We start from the raw sequence: 18,053 nt of genomic DNA, 5'->3' as shown, positions 1-18,053 counted from the left end.
TAAAACTTTACCTGCTGACCAACACACTCCTTCGTGCTGCGTGTTCACTTCAAAATAAAAGCACTTTTGGTTTTTCAGTCAGAACAAGTTAAGCACGAGAGACAAACAACTAAATCCAGCGTGAACGTGAAAGAATTTGTCATCTCATCCTCCTCTCCCTATCCCTCCCTCTCTCTCTCTCTCTCTCTCTCTCTCTCTCTCTCTCTCTCTCTCCCTCCTACTTTTTCCCCCTGCCGTGTCAACATGTCAGCTACAGGCAAGTTAAAACATCCGCGCCATCATCCTGTAGTCGGTGTTCAAAGACGGTGCTCTGAAAAGATGAGAGCGGCTGTGACGGGAGGGAAGCAAAAAGGATGAAAGAGAAAGAGAAAGTGAATAAAAGATGCAGGAAGTAATGAAAATGGGATAAATAAAAGATTTTAAAAAGTCTGTCGCGCATTGTTGATTAGCAAAACACCCGGTTAGTCTCTGTTCCCTTCGCTGACCACAAAGCAGCCCTGAAAATGTCTTACCCGCCCTCGTCACTGACTGCAGGTGTTGGTGGTTTGATCGGTCTGACCATCACCTTCCATGGTAGCTCGCCGTGCGAATGAGGAAATGTTAAATAAATAAATACAGTCCATTATGTTCAGAATAATCATAATGAGCACGACAGGCCAATTAAACCAAATCTCCTCCAATCTGATACCAACAATGTCATTTATTAATAAACTTTACAGTTTCACGCCCAGATGAAGCAGTTTTCCCAGAAATCACTTCTTCTTCTCTGCTCTAAAACAGTAGCCTACACAGGAAGTTGAGCTGGAACAATGCTGTAACTGACTGGCTACACCGGAAAGTCCCACCAGTAATAAAAAATAAAAAAAGCCAAACAACAACAGCGATCGCAATCGCTTCACGTCCATGCAGTAAACAGCTGGTAAAGTCTTATTAATGCAGTGGCATCGGATCAGAACTCGCTATCAGCTGATACGCAGCTTCAGGAGTTTGACAAGAAAAAGAAGGAATCAGAACATCTGCACCAGGAAATAAACGACTGTGATCCTTCACCATACACACACAGACAGACAGACACACACACACACACACACACACACACATCACACAGGAACTAAAACATCCGACAAAGAACTACAGTATGGACTCAGCGCTGTTGCAGAAACACTGTGGTGTCACATTGATAAATATAATCTTTCAAAATCGTGTGTGTTACTTCTACTTCCCTAGGTGGAGTTCAGTCTACAAAAGGTGCCGCTACCACTTCTGTTTTTAAGTGTGTGTACGTGTGTGTGTGTGTCAGACTTTAACCAAGTAAATATACTTATATATATATATATAAGTCGCCCATTTCTCGCTTTGTGATCTTTTAGTTTCACTCGTTTCTCTCTTTTCTCTCGTTTCTCTCTTCCTCCCGTCAGTCTCAAGAGTTTTTGCCTCTGTTCTTTCTCCTTCATCTCTTTCCATCACTGCTCTAGTTTTGTTTTTTTTCTCATCACACTGTCTCTTCCACTCTGTCTTTATCCTCCCCCGTTTCTATCTTCACCCATCTGTCTCCTTCCATCCATCTCCCCACTTTCTTTTCTCTCTCTATCTGCCACTTTATCTTACTTGCTTGTCGCATTTCTGCCTCTCTATCTGCCTCTCTTTCTACATCTCTCTCTCTCCTCTTTTCCTTCTTTAATCTTTACCTCTCTGTTCCCTCCCTCCATCCCAGTCTTCCACAGCTCCGTCTTCATCCCTCTCGTTCGCTCCTCTGCTTCGTATTTTAAAATCACTCCGCGTGCAGCCTATGAAATTTTCAGCTAGACGAGCCTCCGGAGGGAAACTGATGTGTAAGTAATGCAGAGCTTCAAAAACCCGAGCTGCGACTCTCTGCTCTCTGTCCCTCTGTAATGTCTGCGGTTCTACGGGCGCTTCAATTATTCAAGAGGCCGTTAAACAGAGAAAACACGCTCTGTTAACTTGTTAGAGAAGAATGGAAGAGGAAGGGTGGAGGCATTGAGGAGGAAGGGCGACAGACATTCAGGATTATTGTTTGGATCTAACGAACAAATATCCTTTTGTATTATAATCCTTAAGGGTTAAAAAAATATGCATAAATAAAATATTCGGTCAGATATCACAACGGCATTAATATCAGTCCATCCCTTCCTGAAACAGTCGTGCCCTTCACAATAAAATCTGCAGCTTTTCAACACTGCATTTATATTATCTGTGACTTCAGTCTAACATCCATAACGGCCTTCAAAAGGAAGACATAAAGGGGGGGGGGGGCAGAAAAGGACAGTTCAACCTCTCATCATCAGTCACGGCTGTCGAATAAAGACGTTCTGGAGAAATGAGCCTTCGGATCGTAAAAAACAAAAGACTTTCCACTGACCTTCACACCATCCCACTGACAAGTCTGTTGGTGTCTCACAGTTCCTCCTGCTAAATGCACTGACACATACACGTGTTTATCCTTCATTCATTCATTCATTCATCCGGGGGGGGGATTGGCTGGAATACCTTTCTTTACATTCATGATGATTGCATTGCTCAGAGGCATCAAGGCAGACTGATGTAAACCAGGAGGGGACGTAGGAGACGGTATCTGTTTGACCTGATTTGGAACAATTTTCCGGGAAAATCCGATTATGTTTTTATCTCTGCTCCTCAATCAAGTCTAGCAATTAATTTCCCTCCAGAGAAGAAGCACGATCTGGGGACAATGGAGTCCATTAAGGCCGGCGGTCGGAGGCCTCGCGATCACGTTAAACGAGGTGTCCCTTTCCTGTCTGAGCTAAACCTCCGAGCCCTTCAGCAAAACCCAAATCTGACATTGCTGTTTATTCCAGGAGAGAGGGAGGTGAACAAAACCGTGACTGGCCTAGATCTGTGAGCGAGCGTCAGGGATGAACGAACCGCAGCGGGGAGGAAAACTTGGCCTCTGATGTCCGCTTCACGGTCTTTTAATGGGCAAATTAACCCAGATACATCCATGGGCGAAGAAGTGGAACTGCTGTGGGTGTGAGTTGACAAGGGGGAAAGTTGTATCCAGGGACCTGCTTTTTGTAAAGACAGGTGTGGTCGGATGGTGCAGGTGTTTTACTCCAAAATCTGCGAATCTAACTCCTCAAACACACTCAATTCAAACTGGTGAACATTCACTACGACCCAAGAAGCGCGAGAATTAAGGATGACGTTACTCTGGAAGACTTTGGCGAGATGCGAGACCATCTGTTTTCATGAAGATGTAGATGATCATCACGTAACTTTTACTTCAACACAACAGAAACTATAGAACATCTTTTTACTCTCTTTTTACTTTTAACATTTCAACTCTTAACATTTTTGAAGGGTGGGGATGGATCCCTTAAATTTGGATAATCAAGAATTAGCTAAACTAGATGGTGGTAAAAGTTTGTTTCCAGACGGTGAATCTTTTTCACGAGGGATATCCCAATCGTGTTTTTGTTTTTTTATTTTAATTAGCTTCTTCCTTCAACAAAAATCTTTGGCAGAGGGAACACAAACCTGCCAACAGAGAAGTTTGATTCTGGCCCGCCATCAAGTAACTGACAGAATTAACATTAATCAGCAGCAGATGGTTCGACCTGCCACGAGAAATGTTTGTCATTTCTACTCGCTGAAAGCAACAGTCAGCGCAGACTAAGAATGAGAAGCTGCTACCTGAAAGTCTCTCACACTGTTCTTTGGTGATAAATAAATAGAGAACCGATGTACTCTGCTCGTTCCGCAGAGCAGTGGACGAAAAACCGGCCGTTTGATCAGATGCTGATCAAGTTAAATATACGTTCTCTCGTGCTCACTGTTATTAGTTTAATTCAATGTCAGGTACCACGTCAACAACCTCACAGCTATTTACAACAGATGATGCACAATAAAAACTGACAGGATTCGTGGCGCTCCAGTGTTTGCTGGTGGGAAGCCATTGAGGGATCATGTCCCCGTTACTGCTGTAGTGCCTGCGAGTTATTAGGGCGGGATGTGGGCGTTAACGATGACCGTGACTGCGCCACATAGGGACATAGATGTTGTGAATTAGGAGAAAACTGGGGTGAAATTAGCAAAATTAAAAAAAGCATGTAGCCACGATTTTTTATTTTCACAAATACGTCAACAGTTTTTTTTCTTATTAAGAAACAACTTTTAAGCCACGCACTGTAATGGCTAAAAGGCGGAGTCATGAATCTCTCAAAGGATCAAATGCTTTAAAAAAAATAATCACTTAATACATAAATGACAATGTAAACATCCAATTCAAGCCAGGAAATGATTTCTCTTGTTCTCAGTCCTGGGTGAATGTTTGTCCTGAGTCACAGAGTCAAAGCACAAAAAGGAAACTCGCACTCGACCACAAAACACTGTCAGAACGGCTCCGGTGACGCAGCTGCCGCAGATATTATGCAACAATGTACAGGCCAGTGGCATGACAACACAAACACACACACACACACACACACACACACACACACACACACACACACACACACACACACACACACACACACACACACACACACACACACAGCGTCCCAGGTGACCAAAACAAAACCAGATGGCTTTGACCTTGCAGCAGCTTCCTCTGCCCCCCCACCCCAAAATCCCTCCATCTTTCAATCCATCCATCCATTTCAGTTCATCCATCAGCACCGTTCCCTGTGGCTAAAGTCTGATGTGACGTGCACTGAATGCCAAAAACCCTCACTCCAGCAGGGGGAGGGAGGGAGGAGAGAGGAGGGAAGAAATAGACTCAAAGAAAGAACAACCAAGATGGAGGGAATGATAAAAAGGTGAGGAAATTTACAGGGGAATTTGCAATTAATGGATCATCCCCTAAAAATCTGAGTGTCAAACAATCACCTCTTACATGTTTCATAAAGGGGTTTCCCTGCAGTTCCTCTTCTTCATGACAGGATGTCTGCCTACTCATATTCAAAATCACGTACAGTTTGAAATAAGGGTGGTATTAAGACATTAAAACACCTCCCCCCGACCCGTCCACTCACCCACAGTGTCTCCGAGCCCCACATCCGTCTAATCGGAGTGGACGGGAGCGCCGCGCAGGTTGTGGTGCTCACCGCTCACACAGAGCCAGAAACAATCGCGTCCAGCGAGGGAAGCGTTTTCTTTTGCTGCTCTTTTCTCACACAGTCTCTCGCTTTATCCTCTCACGGCTTTCTACTCCAGCTGCATCAAATCCTCCTCTCCAAATCTAGCATATCATCGTCTCAATAGTCGGGGATTTGCTCGTTGCCCCCCCCCCCCACCCCCACCCCTGCCTTTCCCTCACTAATCCCCCGACATCTGTTCAAACTCAGGCCACCGTCATGGTCACAACCTCGCAGCCAGCATCTGATAACAAGCAGGAGGTGATGAAGTTTTAAGTCAACTCAAAGAAAAATAAAAAATGCACATATTTTTACCAAATAAAAATCATATTAAAAAGTTTTCTGAACTGATCATTTCTTACCAAATTTTGCACTAAAATCTTCCTCTTTGTTAATATTTAATTAGCAGAACTTATATGATAATCAGGGTGCAAACAATGTGAAAAATTTGTCCCTTCAAAACCAGAACAAGAGAGTTTTAGACTCAATTTTGCATCTGCTGATTCAGTCTTTTTCAAGATTTTTTAATGACCTGCGGAATCCATATATTTTGGATCATTTTAAACATTCATGTTCCATTAAACTGACCTTACACACCAAACACACCTTTAAACCAAGCTAACGCACCTTTAAGATGCCTTTAACGCCTACGCTCACCCAGGTAAAGAGCAAAGACTCCGTGGTTTGACTCAGCCTTATATCTATATTGTACAATGCTCAGGCTCAGCTTCACTGGAAAGGCCGTGGCCCGCTCAGTAGTCCAGCCATTATCCCTACTTATCCAGCTACCACTGGGCCTACTCGTAGTCACCAGTTATATCAGATTCCCACTCTCCTGTGCACCTTTAAAGCGTTCGTGAATCCTCTCCTCAAAGAGCAGCATGTTCCAGCCTTACACCTGCCTTGTATTTGCTCGGGTTAAGCTACAGTGGCTGACCCCTCTGGCCTGTCAGGCTCCATCTGAGAGCCAGTAAAAAGGTTGAATTCACTCCAAGCTGGTCTGAAAACTCTTCCGTGTGTCCGCATTTTCCCTCCTGCCTCAGGGTAAGGCTGCTTTTGCATCACTGCTTCTGACTCATCGCAAGAAATACTCTTTAATCATCCTCCTATCTGGAGATGTGCTCCTCGCCTCCTTCACCTGCGATCTAAATCCTGTGCTTTCCCATCTTGAACTCAATATGTCTTCCTGTCGTTCAAACACACACAGACATCAGCTAACCTGCAGACACGGAGTGGTGCTGCAGACAGATACAGGCTGAGTGGAAAGCTTCTGCAGTCGCCACATCGATGAGGAAGGACTGAGGCATCCACTCGACCGGCAGATTTCACTGCAGCTCTGACTCTCATACTCACAGAACAACCTGCAAGGACCCAACAAAATACCCCCCCCCCCCCCGAGTGGATACAAGGAAGGTCTTCAAACGTTTGTGGCTTTTGAAGAACTTGATTTTCGCAGCAGCCCCGATACACAAGTGTGTTTTTGTGTTGGCTCACTGCTAATACAGTATGCAAGGAAACCTGACTCCCTTATTTCCATCTCCAACTGAGTCATGAGAGGGGAAGTGGAATAAAAAGTGAGCCTGATGCATATTTCATGACTTAAGAAAAAACCTCCTGCTGAAAGTTTTACTTGAGATGCGGCGGTACCGCTCCATCCCACCGGAGTCAGCACTTAAAAACGTGCGTCTCTGAAGCGATGTGCACCCGAGCGATCACTTCACAAACTTTTCAGCCTCGTCACCCTGACCCACTTCCTCGGTTAGTGTTCAGGTCATCAGTAAGTGCGTCTACATTTCTTTTTTGGAATCACCTGACAAACCTTCACCAGGAGAATCAAAAGGGGAAAAAGAGCAGCTTGAAACCATTTAAGCTGACGGCCAGAGATCGCTGGTCCCTCGCAGAAAGATCATAAGTTTGATTCATGCCGCTGTTACTGTGTCCTTGAGGAAACGAGTCTCGTCTGAGAGCAAACTCTGTGTGCTGGATCACACAGCAAAATATCCACCGCAACCTCCGGATTCCCTGATAAATCGGGATTCAGGAACCATTCGTAGGGCCCTGCAAGAAGATCTCAGCTGCTGCATCTCAATTCACGTACGTCCACACACACACTTGCTATTTTGAGTGCATTAGTGGGTTCACATCGACAACACAGAGTCTTAAACGACGGACTCTTCTCTCCCTTAACGGTCGCCATCTTCCATCACCAGACGGGGCTGAAACTGATCACAAGGCCGTAAAAAGAAAAAACAATGTGTGTCTGGTGACGACAACAAACCCCGACGATACTTCCGGGGCGTTTGCTGGTCACAAAAAAAGACCCTTGACCTCTTTACTGCTGGTTCAGGTGGTCGAAGGCGAGGAATCTGCAATGACTCTCCAGACAATTCAACATGTCATCGTTTTTTGTTTTCAAAGTCACGCAATCTAAAGGGTTTTTCTCCGCTCTTATTGTTCTGCACAGTGACTCATGAATCATTAGCTGTCAACTAGATGCATGATATGCAAATACAGATTATCCAGCGCGCTCAGAGTTACAGGTCTGTATTTTATCTTCTATCTGGAGACAAGGTCAAACTGAGTCGTTTGTCTCCACCAGCCGCCACCGCCGCCGCTCCCTGGGCGCTGCCTGCTGCTTATCTGCTACAGCAAATACTGTGTTTTTAATCAAAACGAGTGGGAGAGCGACGTCAGGAGCGCACGGAGAAACAGAGGCTTTCTGAACAAAAGAAAGGAAAAGTCAATGCATACTGTACTGATGGAGAGAGGGCAAAAAGTGAAACGAGAAAAAAAGGAGGAAAAGAGCGACAGGCGAGGCGAGACAGGGGCCAAGGAAAGAAAAATGAACAAGGGAACAAAAGAAAGATGAAAATGAAACACAATACGACAAAAGGACAGAAGGAGGGGTTTCAAGAGGGCAAGGAAAATAAAGGAAAGCTCAAAAGATGAAGTAAAGAGCAAGAAGGAAACAATGAGATGGAAAGAAAAAGGAAAAGGGGGAAAGAAGGAAAGAACAGGGACAGAAAATAAATAAAAAATAGATAAAAGAAAACAAGCCAAAAACAGAAAGAAGGAGGGCTGGGCATTCAGCAGTCAATAACAAAGCAAGACGTAATGAAAACACCAATCACGTAATCGGGTCTCTGCTGAACCAGCCAAACATCACACTCTGCAGCGCCGCGAACCGAGTCCACGGCGAGCGATGAAGACAACACGAGGACAGCAACAAAGAGACCCAGTGTGTCTTCGGTTTGAGATATTTTTAGTTGGCAAGTCTTTAAAGTAACTGACATCAAAGCGCTTTGTGTGAGTTCTGTCTAATTTGTGGCAAGAGCCATTTCCAACAGCCTGACAAAAACAGCTTTGTTAAAAGACAAACAACTGCTTTTTCTTGACTTCAGCTCTTTTCTATTTCAGCTCCAACGGGCTTTTTTTATTTTTCCACCATCTATTCTTGAGACGGGGCGGGTCATTTACAGAAAGATTAGATATATGGAGCCAATCCCAGCGGCCACTGGGTGAGGGCGGGGCACATCCGGGACAGGTTGCCAGTCTATCACAGGGCTGACGTATATAGGGACAAACAACCGTCACACCTACAGGCAGTTTACAGTCGCCAAGAGGAGGCCGGAGAACCCGGAGTGAACCCACGCAGGTGCCAGGAGATCGTGCAAACACCTATTAGATCCTGCTTGGCCCACTTACTTTGTTTTACCATCATCTTCATGATGCGATACTAAATTTCATTGATCCCTACTGTTAAACTTTATGTTCACTTACCCTCCCCCCATTTCCACAGCTACAAGAAAAAGTGCAGCATCATCATCATTATACATCCATTGCTGTTTATCACAGACTCCCAATCTTTTTAAACCCCCCAAACTCTCCTGCTGGGGACACTTAAAGGTTTTGACATTTCTTCTATAATAACTGCTTATAGAAATGGTGGGTAAACTGTAAACGGTGAGTCGGTGGTTCATCAAATCAGGAAATGATAGTTCCAGCTTCTGAGAAGTGAGGATGTGCTGCTTTATGTCATTGTAAACCGAATATCTTGGTCAGACAAAAAACAAAACATCTGAAGACGTCACCTTGGCCTCTCCGTGATACGATGACCGGAGGTTGTTCAATACTAAAACAACAGCTGTAGCGCTACCTGGACCTGAAGTATAAGCCAAAGGAAAAAAAAAAAAAAACATCCACAATGTTCCTTTGCAGACGTGCTGGAAGCAAAGCCTCGGCTTTAAATGCCTGGGTGCTAGACTAATGCAGTGAATTAGAGCAGAGATCTGATTTAAAAAAAACTCCACTGCAGTCTGTAGCCGTCAGAGAGAAGGAAAGACAAAGAGAACGAGGGAGCACGGGGGGGGGGGGACAAAGAGAGACGAGCGATGAAAAGGTCTGAGAGCAGAACAAGCCTGGCTTACAAAACCGACGTTTATCCTTCCCTGTTGATATAAAGCATAACAGAGGTTCAATGTGCCCCGCGAGGCATTTGGATAGCAAGCGCACACAGATACAGCAGATGGAAAATGTTTGTGTAGGCCAGTGGACTGAGCTGTGAAGAGGTTAGAAAAGCTGGCTGCGATTTCAAAGTCCCCGGTTCAGAACTTCAGACGCGCCGAGAAAAACGTGGACGTAGAGATAAATGAAGCGAAGCGACCGAGAACTTGTTGGATATCACAAAACATGTTCAGAAAGAAGCATCAGCAGAATAGAATAATATGAAAAATTGAATATTAGCACATTATCGCTGCTCTGGTTATTCATCTGGTTATCAGTATCTGATACTCGGTTCGCCAAGTTCATTTTAACGACTTATCAACAAAAGCCAGCGGCCTTCAGACTGAGAGCAGATAATGGTTCAGCCTATTACAGTCTTATTCTGCGGCCCGGAGAAAATTGGAAAACAGCTGGGTGCACGCTGAAGTAACGGGAGGACGAGATGTGAGTCGTTGAACACACAGAGCTCCGAGGTCCACGTTTTTGTGTTTTCAAGCACAGACGCAACAAAAACCATCCAGAGCATGAGGTTAACGTGGCAACGGGCCAAAGAGCAGTTCAGTTCAGTTCAGCCTGAGAAACAGGGGTTGATGGGGTCATGCCAGGATACAATCCATGCATGTGTGTAAATGTGAATACTGTGCACATGCGGATGTACAGCATCTCCACAATCCAGTTCACCTCAAAACCTTTTTTAAAAAGGTCAGTTCTCACAGCAGAGATATAATTTAAAATGACTAATGGTAAAATAATACTACATCATCAAGGTCAATGAGTCTAAAGTCAGATCTATTTGCACCTCATCAATCATCAGTCAAGAGAAGGTCAGTTATAATTTGAAAAACACTTCACTTAATTCAGACCCTGAAACCCAAATGTAATGAAGCACAGCCGCTATCGAAGCTTAACCTTTCCCAGCAGTGCAGTGGAGCTGAACTATCAAATCCATCACAGTCAACATCTGATAAAATCCCACAGGAGTCTGATGTTGTAACTCTGACCTGGTCTGAACCCGTCGGGTCGAGGTCGTCGTTTAAAATCTCTTCAGTTTGACGGTTGATCAATAAAATCAAAGAGAACAGAGGTGAAGATAAACTTCAGAACTCGAGCTTGTAGATGTATTTCGTCCGGACGCTTTAGCGGGGAAGATGTTCCGCAACGCAAGGGCGACTTCCCTTGTTCTAGTTATAGGAGAGTCTCTCTAACTTAGCGAAGTTAGTCAAACTGGGTCGCCTGCATGAGGGGGACGAGCTAAAACCTTCTCCTAAATTTTAACTGACTCTTCCTGTCAGTTCAATGTCGAGCTAAATTAGCCTGGCTGTTCATGCAGAGAGGGGTGGTGCAGTATAACAAGTGAAGAAAACAAAACTGTATTCATAAAAGAACTTATTCGAGTGGTTTCCCTTACAGAGTAACAGAACAGCTGTGGTGATTTTAAAATGTTCCGTCTCCCTGGAGGAAAAGACGAACTCCGCCTCAACTCTGAGCTTCATTTCTAATTCTCCTCCCTGTTCCCTAACCTGTCCTTTCTCCTTAGTCATCTTTTTTTGATTCCAGCTCTAACTCCTCAACACATTTCTGCCCTTCTCTACCATGGACGACCTTTTCAGGGACACATGGAAAACATCCACAAAAACAGAGCATCTCTGCAGTCTCTGCACTGCAACCAGCTCTTCTCTTAATTCTCAATCTCGGACTGTGAGCATTATTTACGGTTTGAAATCAAGCCGTTCCAGAAACATGCTCAAGAAATGAAAGTGAATTTCGAGAGGAGACAGAAATAAAACTGCACCAGCAGGTGAGCCGACAGGTGGAAGGAAGTACAACCAGCACATGCTGTACATCCTCATCTCAGTTCCCCAAGGACCAAAACAGTCGAGGTGCCTGATGCACCAAAACCACAGGTGACGAATCTTTATCACGATCATTTCACAAACAATCGAATGTTTCTTGATAGTCTTCATTCCTGTTTGATTTGTAAATTTGTGTTGATTGTAAAGCAGTTTGAGCAGCATTTCATGCATAAAAGCTTTGATATAAATTAAGGACGGTCTATTGAATGGATTCTCTTAATGCTAACATATTTGATCATCATTAGAAACCCCAAATGCTCCAGATGGTTTTGGATAAGATCATCCACTAAACGAAGTATTTGGGTTTTGTGACAGATCTCAGAGTAAATACAAGGACAGAGGGTTAAAGGCCAAAGAACAAGACAGATTACTGGAGGACATCAATTCCTTCAAGTATTTTGTATTTTTGGCCTCAAATTGAGTTAATGTCTCCTTGATTTCCTTGTGATCTTCTGTTTAAATGGGTTAAAAAAGGACATAAAGTTGAGGAAGGGGAAGTCCAATTGCAGCGTCACTTCGCAGAAACTCTTTCACCATTGCTCAGATTTCAGCACAAAAACTGAAAATTACCACTCGTACTCGTAGCAAATATTTATGTCCAAGTGTAAAGGCAGATAGCCGTCCTATATGAGCCATATCATGGAGGCAGGGAGGCGATAAAACCTCCACAATAAAGCCTTTCAGTCGATGCCTGTGCTTCCTGACTGAGCTCTTACAGCTGCGTGGGCTCTTATCGAGATGTGCAGGTGGCTGCTTCCCCCTTTCTTTACACACACACACACACACACACACACACACACACACACACACACACCCACACGCACACTTTGCTGAAAAGGGAAGTGAGACCGTGGTCTGAAATGATTGTGTAGTTCCCCTCATTACCATTTTAAGCTGCGTCCAATTTCTGCATTTTACTGATGAACTAGACTGAAAACAATTAAAGTTTGTGCATTAAAATTCTATTATCAACTCAACAGGCGACGTCTTAAAGCCGAACAAATGATTTTCAGAGAGGAAGGAGATTAATGAGATGGAATTTAGGGAGACTACTGAAAATCAAAGCAGGTAAAACACCAGCAGGGAAACTCAAAACAAACAACGTGTTCAATGACATTACCTAGAACGTTGCTGGTCAGTTCTTACTCATCGACCGAATATCAACCTACCACCATCATCATCAACATCATCATCATCATCATCATCATCATCTATTCATGCACAATTATACCTCAATGACAACTCACTCTCTATGTGCTAGCTTGCATCACATCCATCCAATCTTCCACCAAACCAGGTCCTCCCACTTCAAGTTGGGCTTTGGACTTGAGCATGACTTAAGGGATAAAAACATGAGGACTCGAGACTTGACTTGACTAAGAACTACTGAACCAACTACCTACCAACCTGATACAAAAAAAACAGTCCAGTCTCAGATCCCAGAACAATAAAAAAACTAATTAACAAATGAGACCAGGCCATACACAGCTAAACACACTGAATATGGAAATAAAAGGATAAAGTAAAACACGAGTAACAGAGATTTGAAAGGAAAAAGATCACGTCATGATCGGCCTTCACAACTCCCCTCCCATCCATGCACTGTTGACTGACCTGTCGGGCCAACCTGCGGGCCTCCCAGTAAGGCTTGGACTCCTCAACAGCCTTGCCAATCTTCTTCACCAGTTCGTCCAGCTTCACCGTGGCCTCCACCAGAACCGAGCGGAACTTCTGCCTCGCATCCTGATTGGGAAGAAAAAAAAAAAAGAAGGTAAAAGTTTTGGTTAGATAAGTCAAAACAAACAAGGGAAATATTTGAGGGCTCAGCTGAACTTGCAGGACCTCTGATCATACTGATCATCTTTAAAACGTTAGGTAATCAGTACCCACCCCCACCATACTGTCTAGCGTACGAATACGGGATTTTAATGGTTTTGCTCATCCCAAACCCAAACAGTGAACACAACCATTCCCCTCAGCTCTGCAACAAACGCACCTAATGAAATCCTAACCTGAATTAAGGCGATTCAAGGTCTCTGCCAAAACCCCATTTGGTGAAAAATCACATTAGTGCAGCAGTGAGATAAAAGGAAGCTGTTATGTAGAGAGTTTCAGATGATGGACTGACGAACACTAACGAGATGGTGCTTGACTTAATTGTAAAATATGTCACCAGAGTTTAAATCCAATGTTGTTTCTCCAACTTTTGTCAATGAAAATGCCCCTTATGAGCCTTTAAAGATGCTTCTTGCACATAAGAATGACCACTTGTTATATCAGTTGACAGGGCGTTGTCGCTCTTGACCCTTCATTTCCATCCTAGTCGCTGCTCGCAAAGCTGCTAGTTGAGGAAATGAAACTTGCTCTATTGCTCCCAGCGATGAGTTGCAGTCGGCATGAACGCGAGCATATACTCTAAAACCCAAGAAATCAGAGATAAAAATCACTGAAAAGTAGGTCTAAATGGTGGCTGAGAAGCATTAACTCTCAAACCATTAAAAACTTCATCTTTTCTGGGCAAAGTATTCACATCCTGTGCCAGATAAAGCTGACACAGTTTTCCCGAGAACGCGGGTGTCCCAATAAACACTGGATAGCAGACTCAAGCCAATCTGTTTGTAGATGCCTGTGAAAAATTAATGTCCTATATAATGTTGTTAACTAGTACGAAGCAAACCTTGTTCCATCTTAGAGAGCTTTGTTCATTCATTGGTACTTGTCAAGGGGAAATTCTCAGGCTGATTCGGCTCTTAGATGTCATCATGGACGTGTAATTGGCATGACGGGCACAGAACTTTCTAAGCACAAGAACAAATATTCCAAGACGAAAAACAAGTAAGAAACGTCATGTATCTACGCAGGGAAGTTCCTTATTAAGTCTCTCCTCATTTAGCAGGGTCAGTTATACAAGTGACATGGGGGCAAGGATGTTTGGCAGCAGTGGTCTTGATTTGAAAGACAAGCTCCACAACTGCTGTCCCCAAAGAAACCCTCAAGTTTAAGGAAACAACAGTTTGTACGGTCTCAGCACATTCGTCCTCAAACAGACTTTATTTATCTGGAGAGCAAAAGAGGACAAATATTTCTTGTGACATCCCTTTGTTTGAATGTCAGTCAGTTTGTTTGTCCTGACACAAGCGGTTGCTTTTGATGCGACCGTCCAGCTGAGATTTGTCCTATTAAAACTCAAGTGGCACCATTACACAGAGAAGCCAAACATTGCAGTTTTCAGTCCTCAACAACCCCAGAGGACAAGGTTTGATAGAGTCTATGATCCCATTATTTAGAAGTACAACGGCAATTGGTGATTGAATTTGCCGTTTGAGACACTGACGATGTTTCTCGTCCGACAGGTTTCTCCAATATTCCAGAGATTGGGACTTTCACACATTATAACCTTCTGGTTTGTTGGTTTAAGGAAACTGTTGTTGACATTTTATCGAGGGCCAAGGTCAAATTCCAATATGTAAGCACTGATGGATGTCTCACGAGCCTCGCCCCAGTCCTTTGAAGAGCTCCGATATCTTCGAGTTTCAAATAGGGGCAGTGTTGTGTTCATTGATGGCCATTTCCTCTGGGTGGGGTCACAATTGACCAATCAGAGCTCTGTAAACAGGATGAATTATGGCAAGTCCTCTTCCTACTAAGCTACCTAGCTGTGCAATCACACTGATGAAAAACAGTCAGAGCAAAAATGACCACAAAACTGGCAACAGGAATGGATGAGATCAGTGGAGCTGCTATACATGGATTTACAAAAGCATTAACATCTGCATATTTCTTCGACCGATAGGAAAATTAACCCATTAGCTGCTCCTCTCAACAGCTACCACAGCTTCCATGTGGAAGCATCTGGAGACAGATGTGTTACTCATGACTGTTGCTGGTTAGGGCAAAAAACAAACAAACCAAACAAGAAAATGTCAGCTTGGGCTGAATTTCTCAAAAGCTGCTGCTGCTGCTGCTGCTGCTGCTGCTAGTACACCATGTATTTTCAAAGTCATTGTTGCTTGCACATTGCAGACACATCTTGCATGAATCTTAAGTATGGGGTTTGTTTTGAAATATGTCAAAATGAGAAAAAGAGGAAATGAGCTCATGTTGCCTCTTGCATGTTGTGAATTTGGTGAGACGGGCCTCGGGCTATCAGGCCTGTGTCACCCTGCACACGACGAGCTCACGGGCTGCTGAAAACCGGTGAACCGGCTCTAATGCTGTTGTCTCTGTATGAGCTCTTGTATAATTCTTGTGATGAATAAATACATTTTTAAGGACATCCCTTTCTGCAATGAATAATGAGGAGTGTCTGCTCTGTTTCCAGCGAAGACAGAATTCCTTTGAATGTAACTGTGATATAACAAATTCCCCTTCACTGATTCAGTTCTGTGCTGCTGCTGCTAAAGACGATCAACTTCTCAGAACAACCACTCTCCTGACATTTTCAGCGTCTTTTATAGACGACGAGGAACCTTCAAGTTTCTTTTTGGTTGGTTTTCTGAAGCTGTTGGGTTTCTCTTCATAATACTGTAAGGCATTGTGATGTATTTTATGCTTTGGCACTATACAAATAAAACTGAACTGACATGAATTGAATTAAAAGCTACACAAAGTTGAACTTCCCCAAAATGAACTCTACATTTTACTTAATTAGTGTTTTTTTTAGCACATCTGTCACTCGAATCACCAGAAGCTCAAAATGCAGTAAAACAAAAAGGTTCAGTTATTGAAATCAAGAACAACCAGAAGAAAAGGTTCCAAGGTGAGAAACAAATGGACTAAAAACAAATGCTGCTGAAGTTCCTGTAGATAAAAAAGCTCATGCATAATGGAAAGGCGCTGGGTAAATAAACAGAAAGGCAGGAACATGTTCTGGAGGTGGAAGAATAAATAAACTAGACTTGGATGCTGCAGTATTTTTTTTTTTTTTTTGGCAGTTTATTCTTCCATGTTCATTAGAGATTCTATGGGCATCAGATGTGTCTGAAAAATAACCTCCTGGTGAACTTTAAAACTCTTAATATAGAAACATTTGAAGAGTGTTGGGTTAGATTTCTCCTATAATTCAGTGAGCTAACACTAGGTCTAATTACCTGTGCTGTGATACAACACTAGTCCCGGAGGGGATGCTGGCAGTCTCTTTTCTACATCTTGACACACAATTCAATTTGCGTGACATCACGTACGTAGCCGTCAAATTAATTTTCATTAGCCTTTTGCAGGTTGGAGACTGAATTTTCAACCCACTAACGCAGCTGACGTTAATTTGCCAGCTTGGTGCAGCTGATGAAAAACTGCCTGCAGCAGCTGAGGCAAAGAAAAATGAGAAGCAGCTTTTCTCTACTTCTGTCTGATGTGAAGAAGCCGTTGTTTCAAAAACTGAGAGTGGAAGATCCGCCAGTGTTATCAATGTAAACTGCATATGTGTGGTGCCGGAATGGACCTGGGAAATGTTTGCATTTTCAGGAATTTGATAATCTAGTTTGTGTCTGGACGGGAATCAAAGGCTGGATTCAATTTCAGCTGCTCAACAGCAACGATTCAAAGTTAATTTGTTGAACTTTAAAAAACTCATGACATCTGTATCTAAAGAAAGCTTGGCCTTATTTATCTGTGCCAAAAACACACTTACTGAAAAATCTTAACGTTAGTATTGTCTCAACAAGGTAACAACCGGCAGCCGAGAGGCTCTCAAACCAGAAAACACAGACAGACTGAGACTTTCAGAGAGTTTCAGTATCGTCTGCATCAATAGAGCTTTTCAGTTCTGCTGTCTTGCTGAGAAAGAAATGCATTTTCTCGGAACATTTTTTCACCATTGATCCGGGTTATAACAAAAACAGCAGCTGTAACTCTGCATCCTCACAATCTGAAGGTTTCTTTCATTCAAGGAGGTTTCAGTTCAACATGAATAAAATGTGTTAGAGAAAAGGCCGTTGTTCAAAAACCGACACCGTCTCTGGTTAAATTTCCCAGCAGGCCTCAGGCCGTGAAGGGGCCGCAGCAGTCTGAGATGTTGGAGCTGCACAGGCAGCTTAAAACACAAGGTTACTGTAGACTGGTGTGTGGAGTTTTTGATCTCGACGTGGATCGTTATCCTGCCCTCCAGGCTCGAACACGTCAGTCAGTCCTCTCCAATTTGACTTTTAGCCCCGTTCTGTTCTGTCAAACTTGATGTTTCAATCCTTCATACCATCTTTTCATCTCCATCACCTTCAAAATCTTTCACCACTGCCCTCGTCTCTTCGCCGAATGAAACCAAATGATGCTTTAAACATTTTATTCTTTCACTACACTGATGCTTGATGCTTATTTTTAGCTACAGTAGCAGCATCAGGCTGAAATATCTTATCAGAGGACGGACGCTCCTGACACTGGTAAACCTCTGACTTTCCTTCTTGCCCAAATTTCTTGCTTGGCCAAAAACCAAAAGGCAATCCAGTTTAGAAAAGCAACAATTAGTTGATAAATCAATTTGTCAACCAACAGGAAATTAACTTTTTTTGCGAATTGATTAATAATTTAAAAACATTTATTAAGCAAAAATGCCATAAATTAGATGGTTCCAGCTTTTTAAATGTGAGAA

The 18,053-nt window shown here is 43.3% G+C and overlaps 1 protein-coding gene across 2 annotated transcripts in view; it reads right to left on the bottom strand.

Annotated features, from left to right (window-relative positions):
* The window catches only part of sh3bp5b (SH3-domain binding protein 5b (BTK-associated)), a 34,814-nt gene that overhangs the window by 10,565 nt on the left and 6,196 nt on the right, over positions 1–18,053 (bottom strand). The window contains exon 3 of one of the 2 annotated variants that reach the window (XM_056381411.1): positions 13,085–13,213. In XM_056381411.1, the coding sequence (XP_056237386.1) occupies positions 13,085–13,213 (129 nt within the window). Of the gene's footprint in view, positions 1–5,012; positions 5,220–13,084; positions 13,214–18,053 lie in introns of those variants that run through there. The other variant, XM_056381412.1, reaches the window with a different exon arrangement.

This window comes from Seriola aureovittata, chromosome 7, assembly GCF_021018895.1.
Source record: "Seriola aureovittata isolate HTS-2021-v1 ecotype China chromosome 7, ASM2101889v1, whole genome shotgun sequence".
NCBI lineage: Eukaryota > Metazoa > Chordata > Actinopteri > Carangiformes > Carangidae > Seriola > Seriola aureovittata.
This window is presented reverse-complemented; position numbering and strand designations above follow the sequence as displayed.